This window comes from Stegodyphus dumicola, chromosome 1 (assembly GCF_044657685.1).
Source record: "Stegodyphus dumicola isolate Sdum_Otavi_A_Nest chromosome 1, ASM4465768v1".
Classification (NCBI taxonomy): Eukaryota; Metazoa; Arthropoda; class Arachnida; order Araneae; family Eresidae; genus Stegodyphus; species Stegodyphus dumicola.
In genome coordinates this window covers 15,298,632-15,314,327 of record NC_140768.1, presented here as the reverse complement: position 1 = coordinate 15,314,327, position 15,696 = coordinate 15,298,632, and the positions used below count along the sequence as shown (strand labels likewise).

At 30.5% G+C, this 15,696-nt stretch overlaps 1 protein-coding gene across 1 annotated transcript in view; it reads left to right on the top strand.

The window, feature by feature from the left end:
- The window catches only part of udt (protein undicht), a 45,589-nt gene that overhangs the window by 17,065 nt on the left and 12,828 nt on the right, over positions 1 to 15,696 (top strand). The window contains exons 9-13 of the mRNA XM_035374816.2: positions 2,947 to 3,011; positions 3,517 to 3,606; positions 4,994 to 5,233; positions 11,387 to 11,493; positions 12,368 to 12,509. Of these exons, the coding sequence (XP_035230707.1) occupies positions 2,947 to 3,011; positions 3,517 to 3,606; positions 4,994 to 5,233; positions 11,387 to 11,493; positions 12,368 to 12,509 (644 nt within the window). The remainder of the gene's footprint in view (positions 1 to 2,946; positions 3,012 to 3,516; positions 3,607 to 4,993; positions 5,234 to 11,386; positions 11,494 to 12,367; positions 12,510 to 15,696) is intronic.

Here is a 15,696-nt window from a genome sequence, read left to right as displayed (position 1 = left end):
AAGGCATGATGTAAATTTTTTGTACCCTCGTAGGTAAGTAATAGCGACCGCCTATTAGGTGCCTCCAGAATAGAATGGCTGCCACTTATGGCCTTAGGAGTGGTCAATGCTAGAAAACCAAGTGCTCGCAGTTGCCTTTACTTGCTTAAAAAAAGTGTATTTGTACTCTGGAAGTTCAGATATATTTTGAAGAACACAACATCTTGATAATACCTTAAACTCTTTCAATAACACATCTGAAAAACTCTTTTTAGATAACACATCTAAAAAGAGTCTGGTATTTAAAATTTAAAAATACGCATAAGTAGAAAAATGTAAAAGAAACATCCAAAAATTTGACTTCTCTTCATAAGTAAACTTGATATCAACTGCTGCTAATTTATGAAACTAAATATTAATTGTAAAAAAAAAAAAAAAAAAAAAATTAAAAGTAAAATAAGTATGAATTTCAGTTTCAAATGTACTTTTTGTTTTTGCATTTGTTTCTTTCTCTCCCCCCCCCCCCAGTGTAAAAGGGTGTGAATGAAAAAATGTTGAAATATTACAAAAAAGGGGGGCATATTACTCTGAGCAAAACAAGAAACAGAAATGTATGAGGCCTGCAGTTTATTTGTTATTATAAAATTTCATCATCATCATTCAAATTTATACTGAATGCTGACACTAGTATTCCCAAGAAGTAGCGTTAGCATATCCATGAAGTACTGTTAAGATTTTGGAAATTCATCTGTTAGAAGTTTTGCAGTTTACTTGTTGTAGGATATTACAGTTAGAAATGTTGCAATTCACCATTTATAGGATATTAGTAATCTCTTTTGTTTATGACATTCAAAGTATAAAATAGCACTTTTAAAATATTCTGTGAAAATTCTGGTAAATGACTTTTTAAATAATTAATTCTGTACTGACCTAAGTACTCACATAGCAATGAAGGTAGAAAAAAAAGCTTTTGTTATTTAGCAACAGTGTTAATTTGTAATCATATATTAATTTATAATGTTAATTTATAATATACATATATATATTAAATAGAAGATGATGAGACTATATAGTGCAGTTTTCAATTCTAGTATGTACATTTTCCATCAGGTAGAATAAATTTTTTTTTTTTTTTTTTTTTGGTAATAGATGCCACTTTGTTTGTGAAAAAAGATTATTTTGATATTTGTTAATTGTTTGTATTATTCAGTCAAAATAGTCTGTCAGTGGCAAAATAGGCAAAACCATTAAGCACTTGCTGTTTCCTGCCAATTTTTTTCCTTAGAAAAATAAACTAGGTGTTTGGGTTTTTCACAATCTTTCTTATGTGTAATGTAGATACAAATTAATTTACCTTAAAAATGCCATTTCTAGAGGTATCTCACGTAAACTAGGGAACCCTCAAGTACTTTACCATAATTAATTAATTATAAGGGGATCATATTTCATTTTAAATGTAGCTGTTTGTTGGTTTTCACTGTAGCCTTGTATTAATTTTAATATCAAAAACTGAATTAAATTGGGTTATAAGGTATTTCTCCTGCCTTCCTAGCAAGCCTTTGTGGTGTAGTGGTCAGCACACTGAGCCTGTATTTCAGAGGTCCGTGGTTCAATTCCCGTCGAAGGCATTTACACATTTTTCATCTTGCCTGCTTCAGAAAGAATCTTAATGTCTCTACAGTGGTGCCCAAACTAAAAGGGTGTTGGATGATGATTCTCCTCACCCAGGATTTGGCAATTATGTCCCCTAAAAACCCCAGTCGCCCTTTAAAAGGAGGGGAGTATATAAGGTATTTCTCCTGCCTTTCTGGTGTAGTGGTCAGCGTACTGAGCCAGTATTTCAGTGGTCCATGGTTCGATTCCTGGCAAAGGCGATTTTTTCATCTTGCCTGCTATATATATATATATATATATAAAACACTAACGTGTCTACAGGGTTATGTATAGAAAAGTTAAATAATTTTATGCTTCCAATAGAAAGCATCCAATTAAAGGAGAAATGTAATCCAATTAAAGGAGATTTCAAAATCACTTTGGGTTAGAATTGATTCTTTTGTTATATGGAATAGTCATAAAATTTTTGTTTTCTCATATATCAAAATAAAAGAAAAATGGAATTTACTAATTCTCCTTTTTTGGGGGGGCGTGTAAGAAATGAGAGCTGTCTATTGGAAACTAATAAGCCAAATCTACTTGTATGGATATTTGGTATTGAATAAATAATATAAATCTGGAATGAATCATATAGGATAGATTTTTAACTATGAGAAAAGTAGTTCATAAGTAGGGGAGTTTAAGGAATACTTATTCTAATTTCTTAGAGCATTATTGTAAATTGTTATAAGTGTGGAAATATATAGTGACGAGCATATGTTCTGTAAAATTCTAACAAATGCTAATAGTATTTGTAATATGACATTGCAAATACTTTGATCTAATTGGCATTTTCCAGAATTAAAACTAAAAAGTTTGTCTGATGTGTTGAAATCATATTAATTTTTTTCCTACACATTTCATGAAATTACCTTTTCATGTTGAGTTAATTAATTTGTTTATTCTTTGATTACCTATCTGTCTCAAGCAGAAAGACTTACGATCCTATAATTTAATTGAAGCTCTAAATTTTGCATTACAAATTAAAATCATGTTTAAAAATGATTTTCTTTTTTCTTGCTTTGTATTAAAAATGTTCAGTTGAGTAAGCATGAGAAAAAATGATATAAAATGAATTTCTGCTCAATTAATTGTAGAAAAATGCTGAAAGAAGATATCTGTCATACCCAGTCAAAATCACGTGCTTATAATTACATGCCTTTAAGTTTTGTTACTTCCCTTCAGTGTAGAAAATTTATACTTCCCCTAACTACTTATATCTTTCTGAGATTTCTGATTTTGTATTTGTTATGTAAATTATTTTTAATCTGTAAACTAAATTTCTATTAACATGAAAACTATTTCTATTTTTAGTCAGAAAGACTTCATGTGTTTTGATTTTGTTCCACGGCATCATAATATCATCAGATATAGAAAAGGTAATTTTTTAATATATGTGTTTCACAAATTTACAGAGCATAAAGATTATCTGAATTACTTACATTTAGGCATAAAAAGATAATGTTGCATCACTAGGATGTTTAGTATAATGTGTATACTATCTGGTATAAACATGTAAATGGCTTAAAAGTTGCATTTATGATTTTTCATAGAAACATTTTGTTGAAATGGACTGTTATCGTGTTTTTAATTGAGAAATTATTGCGATTAATTTTTTTTTTATAACAAGTTGAAACTTTGTTTCCTTTTTTTTTTTATCAATTTCTGTGAATTTTTTACGAAACTGGAAGACACATTTTATAACTTGCAAAATTTATAAAAAATATTTTTTGTGTAATTGAAATTTGCATTATGCTTAAAATTTTTCTTTTTTTTTTCTTTTCTTTTTTTTTTTTTTTAAAGAGTTTTATTTCCTCTACTGATGAGAAGAATACTCATCACTATGAGAAGTTTACTGTAATTATATTTTTTGTTTGTTTTTAGGGAAATCCATGATTGTAGATGAATTTTCAATTGTATGTTCTTGGACAATGTTTCCTAATAAAGACAAATGGCGATACGATCTTCTAATTGGTAGGTAGTACAAGTTTCGTCTTTTATAGTATTTTTTAGTCAAAATATTTTACATTTGTCTTGCAGAGAAGTATTTTATAACATGTATTGGTTGCTATAAATGTAAAATAGTAAAAATAACAATAACCTGTCTGAAAATATTGGGATCTTATTCCAGCTTTGTCATTTAATCAGTAAAGTAGTGCATATACTTTTAGAGCTGCATTTTGTGTAAAAATTAGTAGTAGTAGTAGCACGAAAACAGGCGTTGTAAAGTAGATTATTATTTTATATTCTAAATATGCATAGTGAAATAGACATTTTTAAGAATGATAATGAACCATCCTTTCTCCCAAAAAAGTCCAAATTTTATATTTTTCACAGAGAAATAAGAATATTTGTTTTGTGTGTATACAAGGTAAGTTTTTTATTATTTATATGAAAACTGGATGTCAAATGCAGTTCTGATTTTTTCTCTAGAAAAACATCCAGCCCAGGTGCTTAGAATTAATGAAAATATTAAATTACTTTTTTTTTTCATACATTATATGTTTGTATATAGTTGCTGTTTTAGGTCTTTATGTGATTTATATGCAGTTTATATTTTTGTACCTATGGAATCAAAATTATATTATTCATATAAATTTTTTTAAATGCAATATCATTTGATTATGTTTGTAAAAGCTAATAGGAATAATTTTTTGGGGAAGATGGTTAGTGGAGGCAGCTGTTATTGTTTTTGCCTTGGTTTTGAATAATATGTGCATGAGAAATATTATGATAATGCTGCAAATTTCCATAAAAACTATCTATAACATTCATTTAATTCATAATGCATCAGGTGCAATTTCTATAATATGTATTTGTGGTCAAAAAATATTTGCATGTTTTATTTCAAGAATTTTGGTTGATTTTTGTAATTACATAGTTTACTTCCTTTTTTCTGTTCTTACCCCCTTTATATATATATATATTATATATATGAAATATATTTTTAACAGAGTCTTTCAAAAACATTTTAACCTGTTACATAACACTAATACACAAATATCATTGATTTACTTTGTCACTTTGTCAAACATAAATTCATAATCGTTTTCTACAAATATACATATTTCTCACAGAAATATTCTCACCCATGACCAGTTCTTAGAGTATTGAAATAGAGCAAAAAAATCTTAAATTTATTCATCTTTAATCAGTCTGCAAATGCCTAACAAAGTAAATAATAAACACACTTTTAAAAAGTTAAAATTTTTATTATTTTAATAATATTTTAAATTCATATAAACTAAAATATATAGGGAAACTGTAATAATACAACTGGCCTAAAACTTCATTTTATGTAAATTTTATTTCCTGCAGCTGTATAAATGATTTACGTTCACTGCATTTCTTTATTTTGCAGCCATGAACCCAGTTTCAATTAAATGCCCTGTTGCTGGGAAATTTCGTTTCTATCAGAAGGGGGATATTCTGTTTGAAACAAGAATAAGAGGTGGTGTCACATCCAGCCCAAGGCCTAATGTTAAGTGTCAGGATATTGTATCTGATTTTTCTGTTTGTGATGCTGATCAGAAGATTATATACATTGATGCTGAATACTGTATATCTGTTGATTATTTTGGTCGTCCTGTTGACATATATAGTAAGTCTGTTATTTTCTTTATGATTTAAATAAACAATTATTGTATTTTTAACTATATACAATATAATGTATATATTATATTAGCAATGCATGCCTGGTTTTACCAATGCTGAGCTGTAATGCATAATTGAGAAGGAATTTCCAATTCTGGAAAATTTGGTAAAGATTCTTTGTGTTATGTGTAGAATTTCATTTATTGACTAAGAAGACTATTAACTTCTCAAGCTGAACATTTGCAAGGTTACCGATGTTTGAGATCTAAAAATGATTGGTACTCTTCTGTTATCGGGATCAGATTAAGAAATATACCTGTGTAAGCGGTGTGCGTATGTGTGTACACACACATACAACACTGTACAAAAAAAGGGGGCAGTTCTATATCTCCTGTTATAGTAGGCTGATTGATGAAATTCAACTTGTTTCTCATGTCTCAAAAGCGCGACTTAGGATATGTAATAGATTTATATGTAGCATTCTTCTAATATAGGTATTTTGACATAAAATTGGACTTTTTCGGAATTGACATGCCAATTTTTTTCCATATTTCGATTCTACGACTCAAATTATGCCAAACTGGCAGGCGCTGTAAAAATTGCACAAGTAGTTTTTAAAAAATTAGCTCTCAAAATTTTAGCTTCTCAATGTTAATTAAATTTGGGCTATGTTTATTAGTTTCTCTTTTTTTATTAAACTTGTTTGGTTCTTCCTTTCACATTTTGAAATTTAGGTTCATTCCAAATAAAATTCGCCCATTTTTTTATTTACTTTTATAAATAATTTTTATAAATTTTTCGAAAAAAATTTTCAGTTATAACCTAACAGATTTTTACCATCACCTTAACAGCAGAGGTATTTCTAAGCATACCTGTAAGAAATTTGAGTTTTTTTTTAATTCAAAATTTCTTAAGATATACATGAATTTACAATATTGGCGCATGTTGAAATTTGTCATACAGTCAAAAGTCGTTAATTCGGACACCCATAATCCGGAATGATCTATAATCCAGACCTCAAAGCTAAAAACTTTCTGCGCATGTGCCGCATTGGCACATGTGCACAGGCATTTTACGCGTGCACGTAAGGCCTTGACTACTGCGCATATGCATGTGCGCAAGTGCAGAATACGTTTTAGCCTGCGCGTTTAATATATAACGGACGGTGTAAGCTAAAATTATCTAATTATCTATTTCACTTAATGTTAATGATTGCGTTGTTCCTTAATCTTCGAATTGGATCCCGCTTATTATTTTTTGCAGACTGCAAGAGCAATTTTATAAAAGTAAACTTGAACTTTCGATTATGTCAAATAGAATTTCCGATGCTGGAACTTTCAAAGGATCTACAAAACGAAAGTATGTTTCGATGTCCAACAAACAAAAAGTGGAATTGCTGCAAAAAATGGATAAAGACATGAAGAATGTGACAGAGAGGTTAGTGAAAACGAAAAAATTTCGATTGACCAGTTAGTCGGTATTCTCGTCACAGCGATTAACGGGACTTGAACAGCGGAACTTTGTAACTGAACAAGAAATTATGTCTGTTTATAGAATTAAAGAGAAAGTATTATCACATAAAATGAAGCAACTTAAACAACTTACATTGAAAGAAATGTTTAATAAAGTAAACAAATAAATATTAAGCTTTTATTTTTGTGTAAATTTTGATACCCTTTAGGTCATAATTGTTCTTTATTTCATAAATTATTGTTTCATATTTTTAATTTTAGAATTTCTGCATGGCATCTTACGAGATTTAAATTGATGATCTATAATCCGGAAAAATCGATAATCCGGAATCGCTGAAGTCCCGATGAGTCCGGATTAACGACTTTTGACTGTATTTGTTATAAGCGATAATAATCCCAAAAGTGGTTTACACACTTATTTAAAAAAAAAAAAAAATTATTTGAAAGTATGAACGATGACTTTTTTCTTTTCTGCTTGTGTACAGTGAAAAAAAGGAAAGGAAAATAGGTTGCGATAAATTAAAAAGTTTGCCAAGTGAATTATTCTTGGCGCGAGTTGAAAAAATTAAATGCACCAAGATAAATTTTTAAATTTCTCCATAAATATCTCACCAAAAATTACAAAATTTAATATCTGGGCATAATTTGAGTTGTGGAATCGAAATATGGAAAAATATTGATATGTTATTTTAGAGAAAGACCAATTTTGTGTCAGAATACCTGTATTAGAACAATGTTATATGTAAATGTAAAATATATATCTTAAGTTGCAATTTTGAGACATGAAAAACACAATTTGAATTTCGTCAGTTATCCCAGTAGAATGGGAGATATAGAACTGTCCCTTTTTTTTTGATGTAGTGTACATATGTGCATACATGTATACATGCATACATGAACGCATACATCCATCCATACAGGCATACGTACATACATTTTTGAATCTGGTTCTGATAACAGAAGAGTGCCAAATGATTTGATTATAGGTTGTGATTCATCTATGAATTCTAAGAAATCATTCATTATGATTTATAAACCTGTATTAATTCCAAAATTCCATTAGCATGAACAATTAAACTCGCATATGTATTTCCCACAGTCAATCAGTATGTTTTCTGATCTGACTTCTAATCCGTTTTTGCTCTGCATTATGGAATTGCTGTATCAGAGCTGCTTTTTAACTCTGTATCCTCCAGGGCTGGATTTCTTTCAGAAGAAGCATGTTTCTTCCAGGATAATGGAAGAAACTAATCCAGGATCCTAATTCCAGTTCCAGGATAATGGAAGAAACTAGGGAAAACTTGAAGAAAAGAAGAGATGAACTATGATGCACCTATAGGGATGCTACTAAAGGGAGATAGATAAATTTACAAATAATGGTTTAAGTTATTTGAAGAGGAATGTTTTATTATTTCTGCAATAAACTGTAATGCTTTTGCATTACTCTCCCTAAAATATTTAACAAAATGTATGGTGTAATTCTTTTTAATTTATATAATATTAATGAAGTAAATTAATAATTCCTATTACTTTACATCATGTTACTGGAACAAGAGCAAAAACATACATATGTTATATAATGGGTGGCCATAATTACACAGACAGTGCTCACAGTGTTCTGTAGCGTGATCTATTTGCGAGAATGACGCCACATTTTGTAGGAAGATTAAACAAGACGGGGGACGAAGGATTTCACGAAAAAAAATTAGTTCCAAAAGTCACCGCTAGGGGAATATTATGCCAAACTGGCAGGCGCTGTAAAAATTGCACAAGTAGTTTTTAAAATATTTGGCGCTGTGTAATAGAAAATAGAGTGTTAACAAATGCAAATCGATACGGAAATTACCTTTTACTTTGCATTCAAATGAGGTTCAATGTGGGTGCCGTTGTTGTGGACCACATATTGCATTCTGTGCGCAGTATGCACAACAGCAGAAAGTAACATGTCTGCAGGAATCTCCCGTACAGTCCGTGATATGTTATCCTTCAACGTAGCCAGGTCCTGGCCCACTCCTTGATAGACCTTGGACTTAAGGTAAACCCATAGCCAGAAGTCGCATGGGGTAAGATCAGGCGACCGAGGTGGCCATGCAGTTGGAAAGTAGCGGCTAATATTCTGTTGTGAATTTCTGTCGTAGCATCTGTTGCACCCGTACAGCAATGTGTGGAGGGGCTCCATCTTGCAAGAAAAGGATTTCCCCCAGGCACTGTCTTTGCTGAAGTGCAGGAATGACAAAGCTGTTCAACATGTGGCGATATTTCTCTCCGGTAACAGAACAGGTTTCCGGTCCTGTCGGGATAATGTTCTCATAGAAGAATGGACGTAGGATAAATTTTATTCCGTATTAATTTGCATTTGTTAACACTTTATTTTCTATTACACAGTGCCAAATATTCCCCTAGCGGTGACTTTTGAAACTAATTTTTTTTTTTCACGGAATCCTTCGTCCTCTGTGTTGTTTAATCTTCCTACAAAATGTGGCATCATTCTCGCAAATAGATCACGTTACAGAACACTGTGAGCACTGTCAGTTTAATTATGGCTACCCGGTACATACATACATATATATATATATATATATATATATATATATATATGACATGATATGAATGATTTGGAACTTGGTGTTAAAGGTAACTAAAACTAAAATGAACCAATCACAACTTCAAGTATTTTCTGCATCTACCGATTTTTATGAAACATGTAGCTCCTACCCTGCAAATAGCTCTGTGCCGCTTATGCTGTGCTGTCCAAAATGCTCTTGTCGTACTTTTAAAACTCATGTACATGGAAATTTCACTATGATTAAAAAACATCTTGTCTACGAAAGGATGACTTTTGATATGTGCGAAAATAAAGATTGGTGATTTATTGAAATCAGGTTTTGTTATCTTCATCTGTATGTATGCCTTAACCATCAGCCATGACAGATATCGAAAGCTGCTGTAACTATCAGTGACATCTACGCACATAAAATACTACATATATATATAAATATCAAAGAATGAGTTAATTAAAATATATTGAAATAAATTTCCTAATACTTGCGCGATAGCTGCAGAGTAATAAATTAATTATTTATTGACTAATGTAATATTGAGTATATTATTTCCTTACATAAAGTTAGTAGAGTTAATTAACCCAGAAGCATTTAAAATTGAATCCCGAAAAAATTTTTTTAAAGGAAAGTTCAATTTTAATCATGAAAAATAGAAATGGAAACTTTTAAATTGAAAATTAATCAATAAACTAAATAATTATCGCCATTGATCGGAAATTGGTTGACTTTTCAAGGGGAAAAACCAATTCCCGTTCAATTAACAATAATTAATAAATGCGAAGGTGTTTCATCTTTTACTCAAGTTAACTGGTAATTTGAGTTTAAGCCAGTCTTTGAGTTCAATCCAATTATTGAGATTAAAGTGATATGAATTAAAGTGAAGGACTATAGAATTCAGTATGAATGTAGCAGTTCCCTTAAACTTATGAATTTTGTATATATCTTGAGATATTATAGCCAAATTGAGTAGTAGTAAAAAATTTCTTTGCAATTTAATTAGTAGTAAAACAATTTTTTTTTTCTCTTTTACTTGAGTAAAGTGTCCTCTGACACCCTCACTTTCATGCATGTTAATTAAAAGTCTTTATAAGCACAATAAAGAAAATGTAAGCTTTGCAAACATTTATGAAATATAATTCAAAGCAACCATTATAAACATAATAAAACATAACACAATGTAATCTTTGCAAAATTAATGAAAAATAAAAGTGGAAAAAATTAAAGAGATTTATGTAAAATAAAGTACATGAAAATGTACAAATTTAAGTGTACAAAATATACATTAAAGGCCAGAATATGAATTAATTAACTTATGTGCTTTCAAGTGTGGGGATGGTGATTTGCTCATGTCTGTCTCCCTACTCAGAGGGAATTTGTCATGCTATCCAAGATGTAGAGAGAAGCAGAGAGGGACCCTTATTAGTCGGGGACCTTTGAGAAGCTATTTTTAGAATGTGGCAGGGAAGTGGTAGTGGAGCTCTTTTGCAAGTGTAAATGTGTTAATTTTGGCAGATGTACAAATTAAACTAAATATCTATATAATGAAAATATTTAAATTAATTAGCAATATAGAAGTGTACAGATAAAAAAAAAATATTACTATTAAATATCATGTATTCTGACATATAACACAAACTTTTAATACAGGAAATAAGATTGGTTTTATGGTTGTGTGCTATATGCCAGATAAAAATGAAAGATTAAAAAATATGGAAAAGAAGAGCATACAAAAATTAGATTTCTATGCATACCCATGTTATTTATTTAGCCACCCAACAGGGACTGTGGTTAGTGATTCTGTCTGTTCTACGAAAGAGCCAGGGTTCGAATCCTGGAGAAGGCATGGATGTTTGTAATAGTGTCTGGGGGTACTCTAAATATGCAGTGGCATGGGGGGCACTCTAAACATGCAGGGAGTGGAAAGTTCTCTCGAGAGGTTGTTGGTAGAGGAAGAGGGGTGAGAGACCTTCAGACCTGTTTCCCCCCCAGGGTGCTGTCCATCAAAATTAGGGGACAGAACTGAGTCATATTGTCACCTGTATGGCGCCCAAAGCTCTTGCCAATGACAGTCCCAATGACTTAGGAATGCAGGCATTTACTAATTTTAATTTTACTTCTATTTTTCAGGTGAACCTGATTATAAAATGAAATGCATTGGATACTGGAAGGAAAATTTAAAATCTTATTTAATCACATATGATGAGGAAGATGCATACAGTAAATATAGATGCTGGGTAAGTAATTCAAATCAGATATAGAAATGCTTTTATATTTGATTTCAAATTTATTTTAAAATTAAAAGCCATATAATTATAAGGTGTACTCAAGACTTTATGTAAATTTTTATGTCATTTCTAAATTTCAGTATTTTTACATACTGAGTAGAAGGTTGCCTCATATATATATATATTTAAATTTGAGATTTTTTCATTGCTTTTGTATCTGAATTCACATTTTTTTTCAAATGAAGAAAATCAGTAAAATTATGTGATGTTTTCTGCAAAAAGAGTTGTGTGAAACATTTTTTTTGATATAATATATCAAGTGAACATTAGTTTTTTGGCCTTATTTGTAGACTTACATGAATGATATGTAAGTGATTACAAAATATGTAGTTTCATTAAATGTTTTTGACCTTTAAATATTTTGGAATCCAGAAGTCTTGGAATGCAGCTTTATTGTTGAGTTAATGATACTTATTGTAAGCTCCATAAAATTTTCTGTCATTAAGCTAATGACATTTGCAAAGTTAGAGATTTAATTGTCTGCTTTGCAGGACTAGAATTTAATTTTTATCAAATTTTGTCTAATACTGTGTCTATCATCATTTATGGTTCTATGGTCAGTTTCTACTTGTTTGGGAGGCAGATTAACATGATCCTTTAATGAAAAAAGTTAAGTTTGTTTACTGCAGAATCATGAAAAAATTACTTTCACAAAACATCAGTGCATGGCAAAACTGTGTGAAAATTAGTAATTATCTTTTTGCTTACTCTTTCTCATTTAATTTTATTCCTTTGGTTAATTTAAAAATTGCTATTTATATATGTAAAACAATAACTGCAAAAATTTCATTAAACTGATATTCTAAAGTGATATTATTTTTAGGTATACCAAAAAGCTGATTTAAATCGTCTACTAATGTCTGAATCTGTTGGAGCTTTTTGTCATTTAAAGCAAGATGTATCTAGCTATAATGCTTCTGAAGGTGCTCAAGTTTCTCTTGATATGGATGAATATGAGAGAGAACGTAAGTGTGTTTAATGTAAAATTTCCATTCAATGCAATGTATTTTATCAATTTTTTATTAATAAATTAATAGTCATATTCTTAAACTTGGGTAGGAAAGAGTATTTTGAGAGGAAGAGATATAAGGAAATAATTTTCATATCTGCAAGATTTTAACATCAAAAATTGAAAGATCTGTGTGAAGCAATGCAGGGTGTTTAAAAATTTGCTAAAACTGCCAAATTTGTACCAGTATGAAAGATGTCAGGTTTAATGACAGAACCCACTAGAAATGAAACATAATGTGTACAATGCCAAGAATAATAAACATGCTGAATCACAGCCAAATCTTTCTGCAGATTAACATTATTTTAACATTTTATAATAAGATATCCTTTTAAAATTATTTTTTGCTGTATGCCTCTTTTGTGAAAAGTAAGTAGATATCTTACATTTCTTATTATCACCTTAATTGGCTATTTGTTAGTTAAATGTTACCTGATTAAAAATGAAGTTAAAATGAATTACTGCCTAGTTATATTAGAAAATAACTATATGTTGCTAAATATTACAATAAACTATATTTTTTCAATGAAAAATGTTTCAGTGAGAAGTAACGTGCAGTAAAATTTATGAATGGAAATTTTTTTTATTATTTAGAAGAGGCCCTGTACAGTATAGCACACCTATACTGTGCAGTACAGTCTGTCTCTTTTATATATTGCCAACAGCAATAAATAAAAGATGTCTTATGAATTTTTTGCATCGATTATATATTCTGTGCTCTTAATTGTGAAAATGAAAGGCTTCTGCATTTAAACCAAAGTCATCATGAATCATTTGGCATTCATAATAAAAATTTGTAGAATACTTTGAGGTTTTAATTTTTTATATTCTTCTTGAAAGGAGTCCTTTCCTTTCAAGAAGAGTCAAAGGAGTCCTTTCAAGAGTTAATTTAATGCTTCCAGTTATTCTGTCATCATCTCTCTTCATAATTCTGATTTCTTCATGAACTTTGTTTTTTCTGCCAAATTTCTATTCTGTAAACTTAGTCTTAATTTTGGAAAGTTGAAGGTTGTAGATGGCTAGATGAGAAAAATTTGAAGAACAAGTACTTGTAATCACTTTTTTGTACCATAATTTTCTACAGTTTAATGGGCATGTGTGCTTCAGCCTTGTAGGAATCATGCAGTTACCATTGATATGCTATAATAGACTTTTGAGCCTTGTATTGTTCTGTAGTCAACATAGCATGCTCTTATAGTTAGATACATTGATTTTAATCTACTTAGAATAAATTCCAGCAGAATTCCTGTGCTACCATTAATCAGAATCAGTACTGAGTTCATATTGCTTTTGGCTTACGGTGCTTTCTCTAGACATGAAGATAGTGCATTTTTGATTTTGAAGGCTGTTGTTTGATTTCTGAAATGTATCTATTAATATGGCTTTCTTTCTCAAGAATTACATAAAGACATTATCAGCAGTCTAAAGTCCCCGAGGCACTGCAAATTTACATTTGCTTATCTAGCATGATATATGATATGAATATGAAGACAGTCTGCCAGTCAAAATAGCTTGAAGCATTACTAAGCTCTCAGTAATGGCTGAAATGTTTCATCAACAATCCCTAGAGTTTATATATGGATTTTTTTTTTTTTATTTGGACAGATTGTACCTGTTAAGAGGTATTATGTTTCTTCATTCCTGCAGACGTTTCTTGGCAAGATTTGAAATGTCTGTGCTACTTTGAGATGCCTTTTGTTAAAATATCATCACTGAAGCAATATCTATATGAGTGATGCGTTCGGAAGCATGCTTGTTCATATTCTTATTCATTTCCAATGGCAAAAAATAATTAACATGTACTGAATAAAGATATAAAGTGTGTGGCATATAAGTAATGGATGACATAAAGAGCCAGAATGAATTTATGAATGTGTGATAAGCATCAAAGGATGCAGAAATAATAATTTTCTCATACTGGTTGTATATTCCTCTTAGTTTGTTTTATTAGTTTCTCATTTTGTATTGCTGCTTGCTGTGGCTTTTTGGACAGTAAGCCTTGTTCTTTGTTCGGTATTTTAGTATATTATTATACATAAAAACATTTAATAGATTTACTTTTAAACTTTTATCGAATACAGTCAAAAGTCGTTAATTCGGACACCCATAATCCGGAATGATCTATAATCCGGACCTCAAAGCTACAAACTTTCTGCGCATGCGTGGCATTCACGCATGCGCACAGGAGTTTAAGAGTGTGCGTAAGACCTTTACGTCTGCAAATATGCTTGTGCGCATGCGTGCAATGCGTTAATGTGTAACGGAGGTATAAGCTAAGCTAAGAATTCAGTTAATGTTGCAGATTGCATTGTTCCTTAATCTTCGAATTGGATCTGGCATTTCATTTTTTGCAGACTGTTAGAGCAATTTCATAAAAGTAAGCTTGAACTTTCGATTATGTCAAATATAATTTCCGATATATATTTACTAATATGTAATTTGTATCTACAAAGCGAAAGCATGTTTTGAAATCCGAAATCTGTTTATCAATTTCACGCTGTGGATTGCAAGTTGATCTGTCAGCACTATCCTTATCTTCAGGGCAGATGTTTTATATTTTATTTGGCTTATAATTCCTTACTAAGTGTAGTATTTCATCTCGATGTACTCCGTCTTTGATATGATTTAAATCAAGTTCCTTGTCATTGTAATTCGCTTCCAATAGTGAAGAAAGTGACCCAGAGGTTATTGAAAACGAAAACATTTCGATTGACAAATTAGTCGGTATTCTCAACACAGCAATTATAGGACTTGAACAGCGGAACTTTGTAACGAAACAAGAAATTATGTCTGTTTAATAGAATTAAAGAGAAAGTATTATCACATGAAACGAAGCAACTTACATTGAAAGAAATGCTTAATAAAGTAAACAAATAAATATTAAGCTTTTTCTTTTTGTAAATTTTGATACCCTTTAGATCATAATTGTTCTTTATTTCATAAATTACGGTTTCATATTTTTGATTTTGTAATTTCTGCATGCCATCTTACCAGATTTAAACTGATGATCTATAATCCGGAGAAATCGATAATCCGGAATCGAAGTCCCGACGAGTCCGGATTAACGACTTTTGACTGTATATGTTATTTTATCTGACCTGAAGTCATGAGTTATGCTGAGTTCAACTATAAAAGTAAATAAC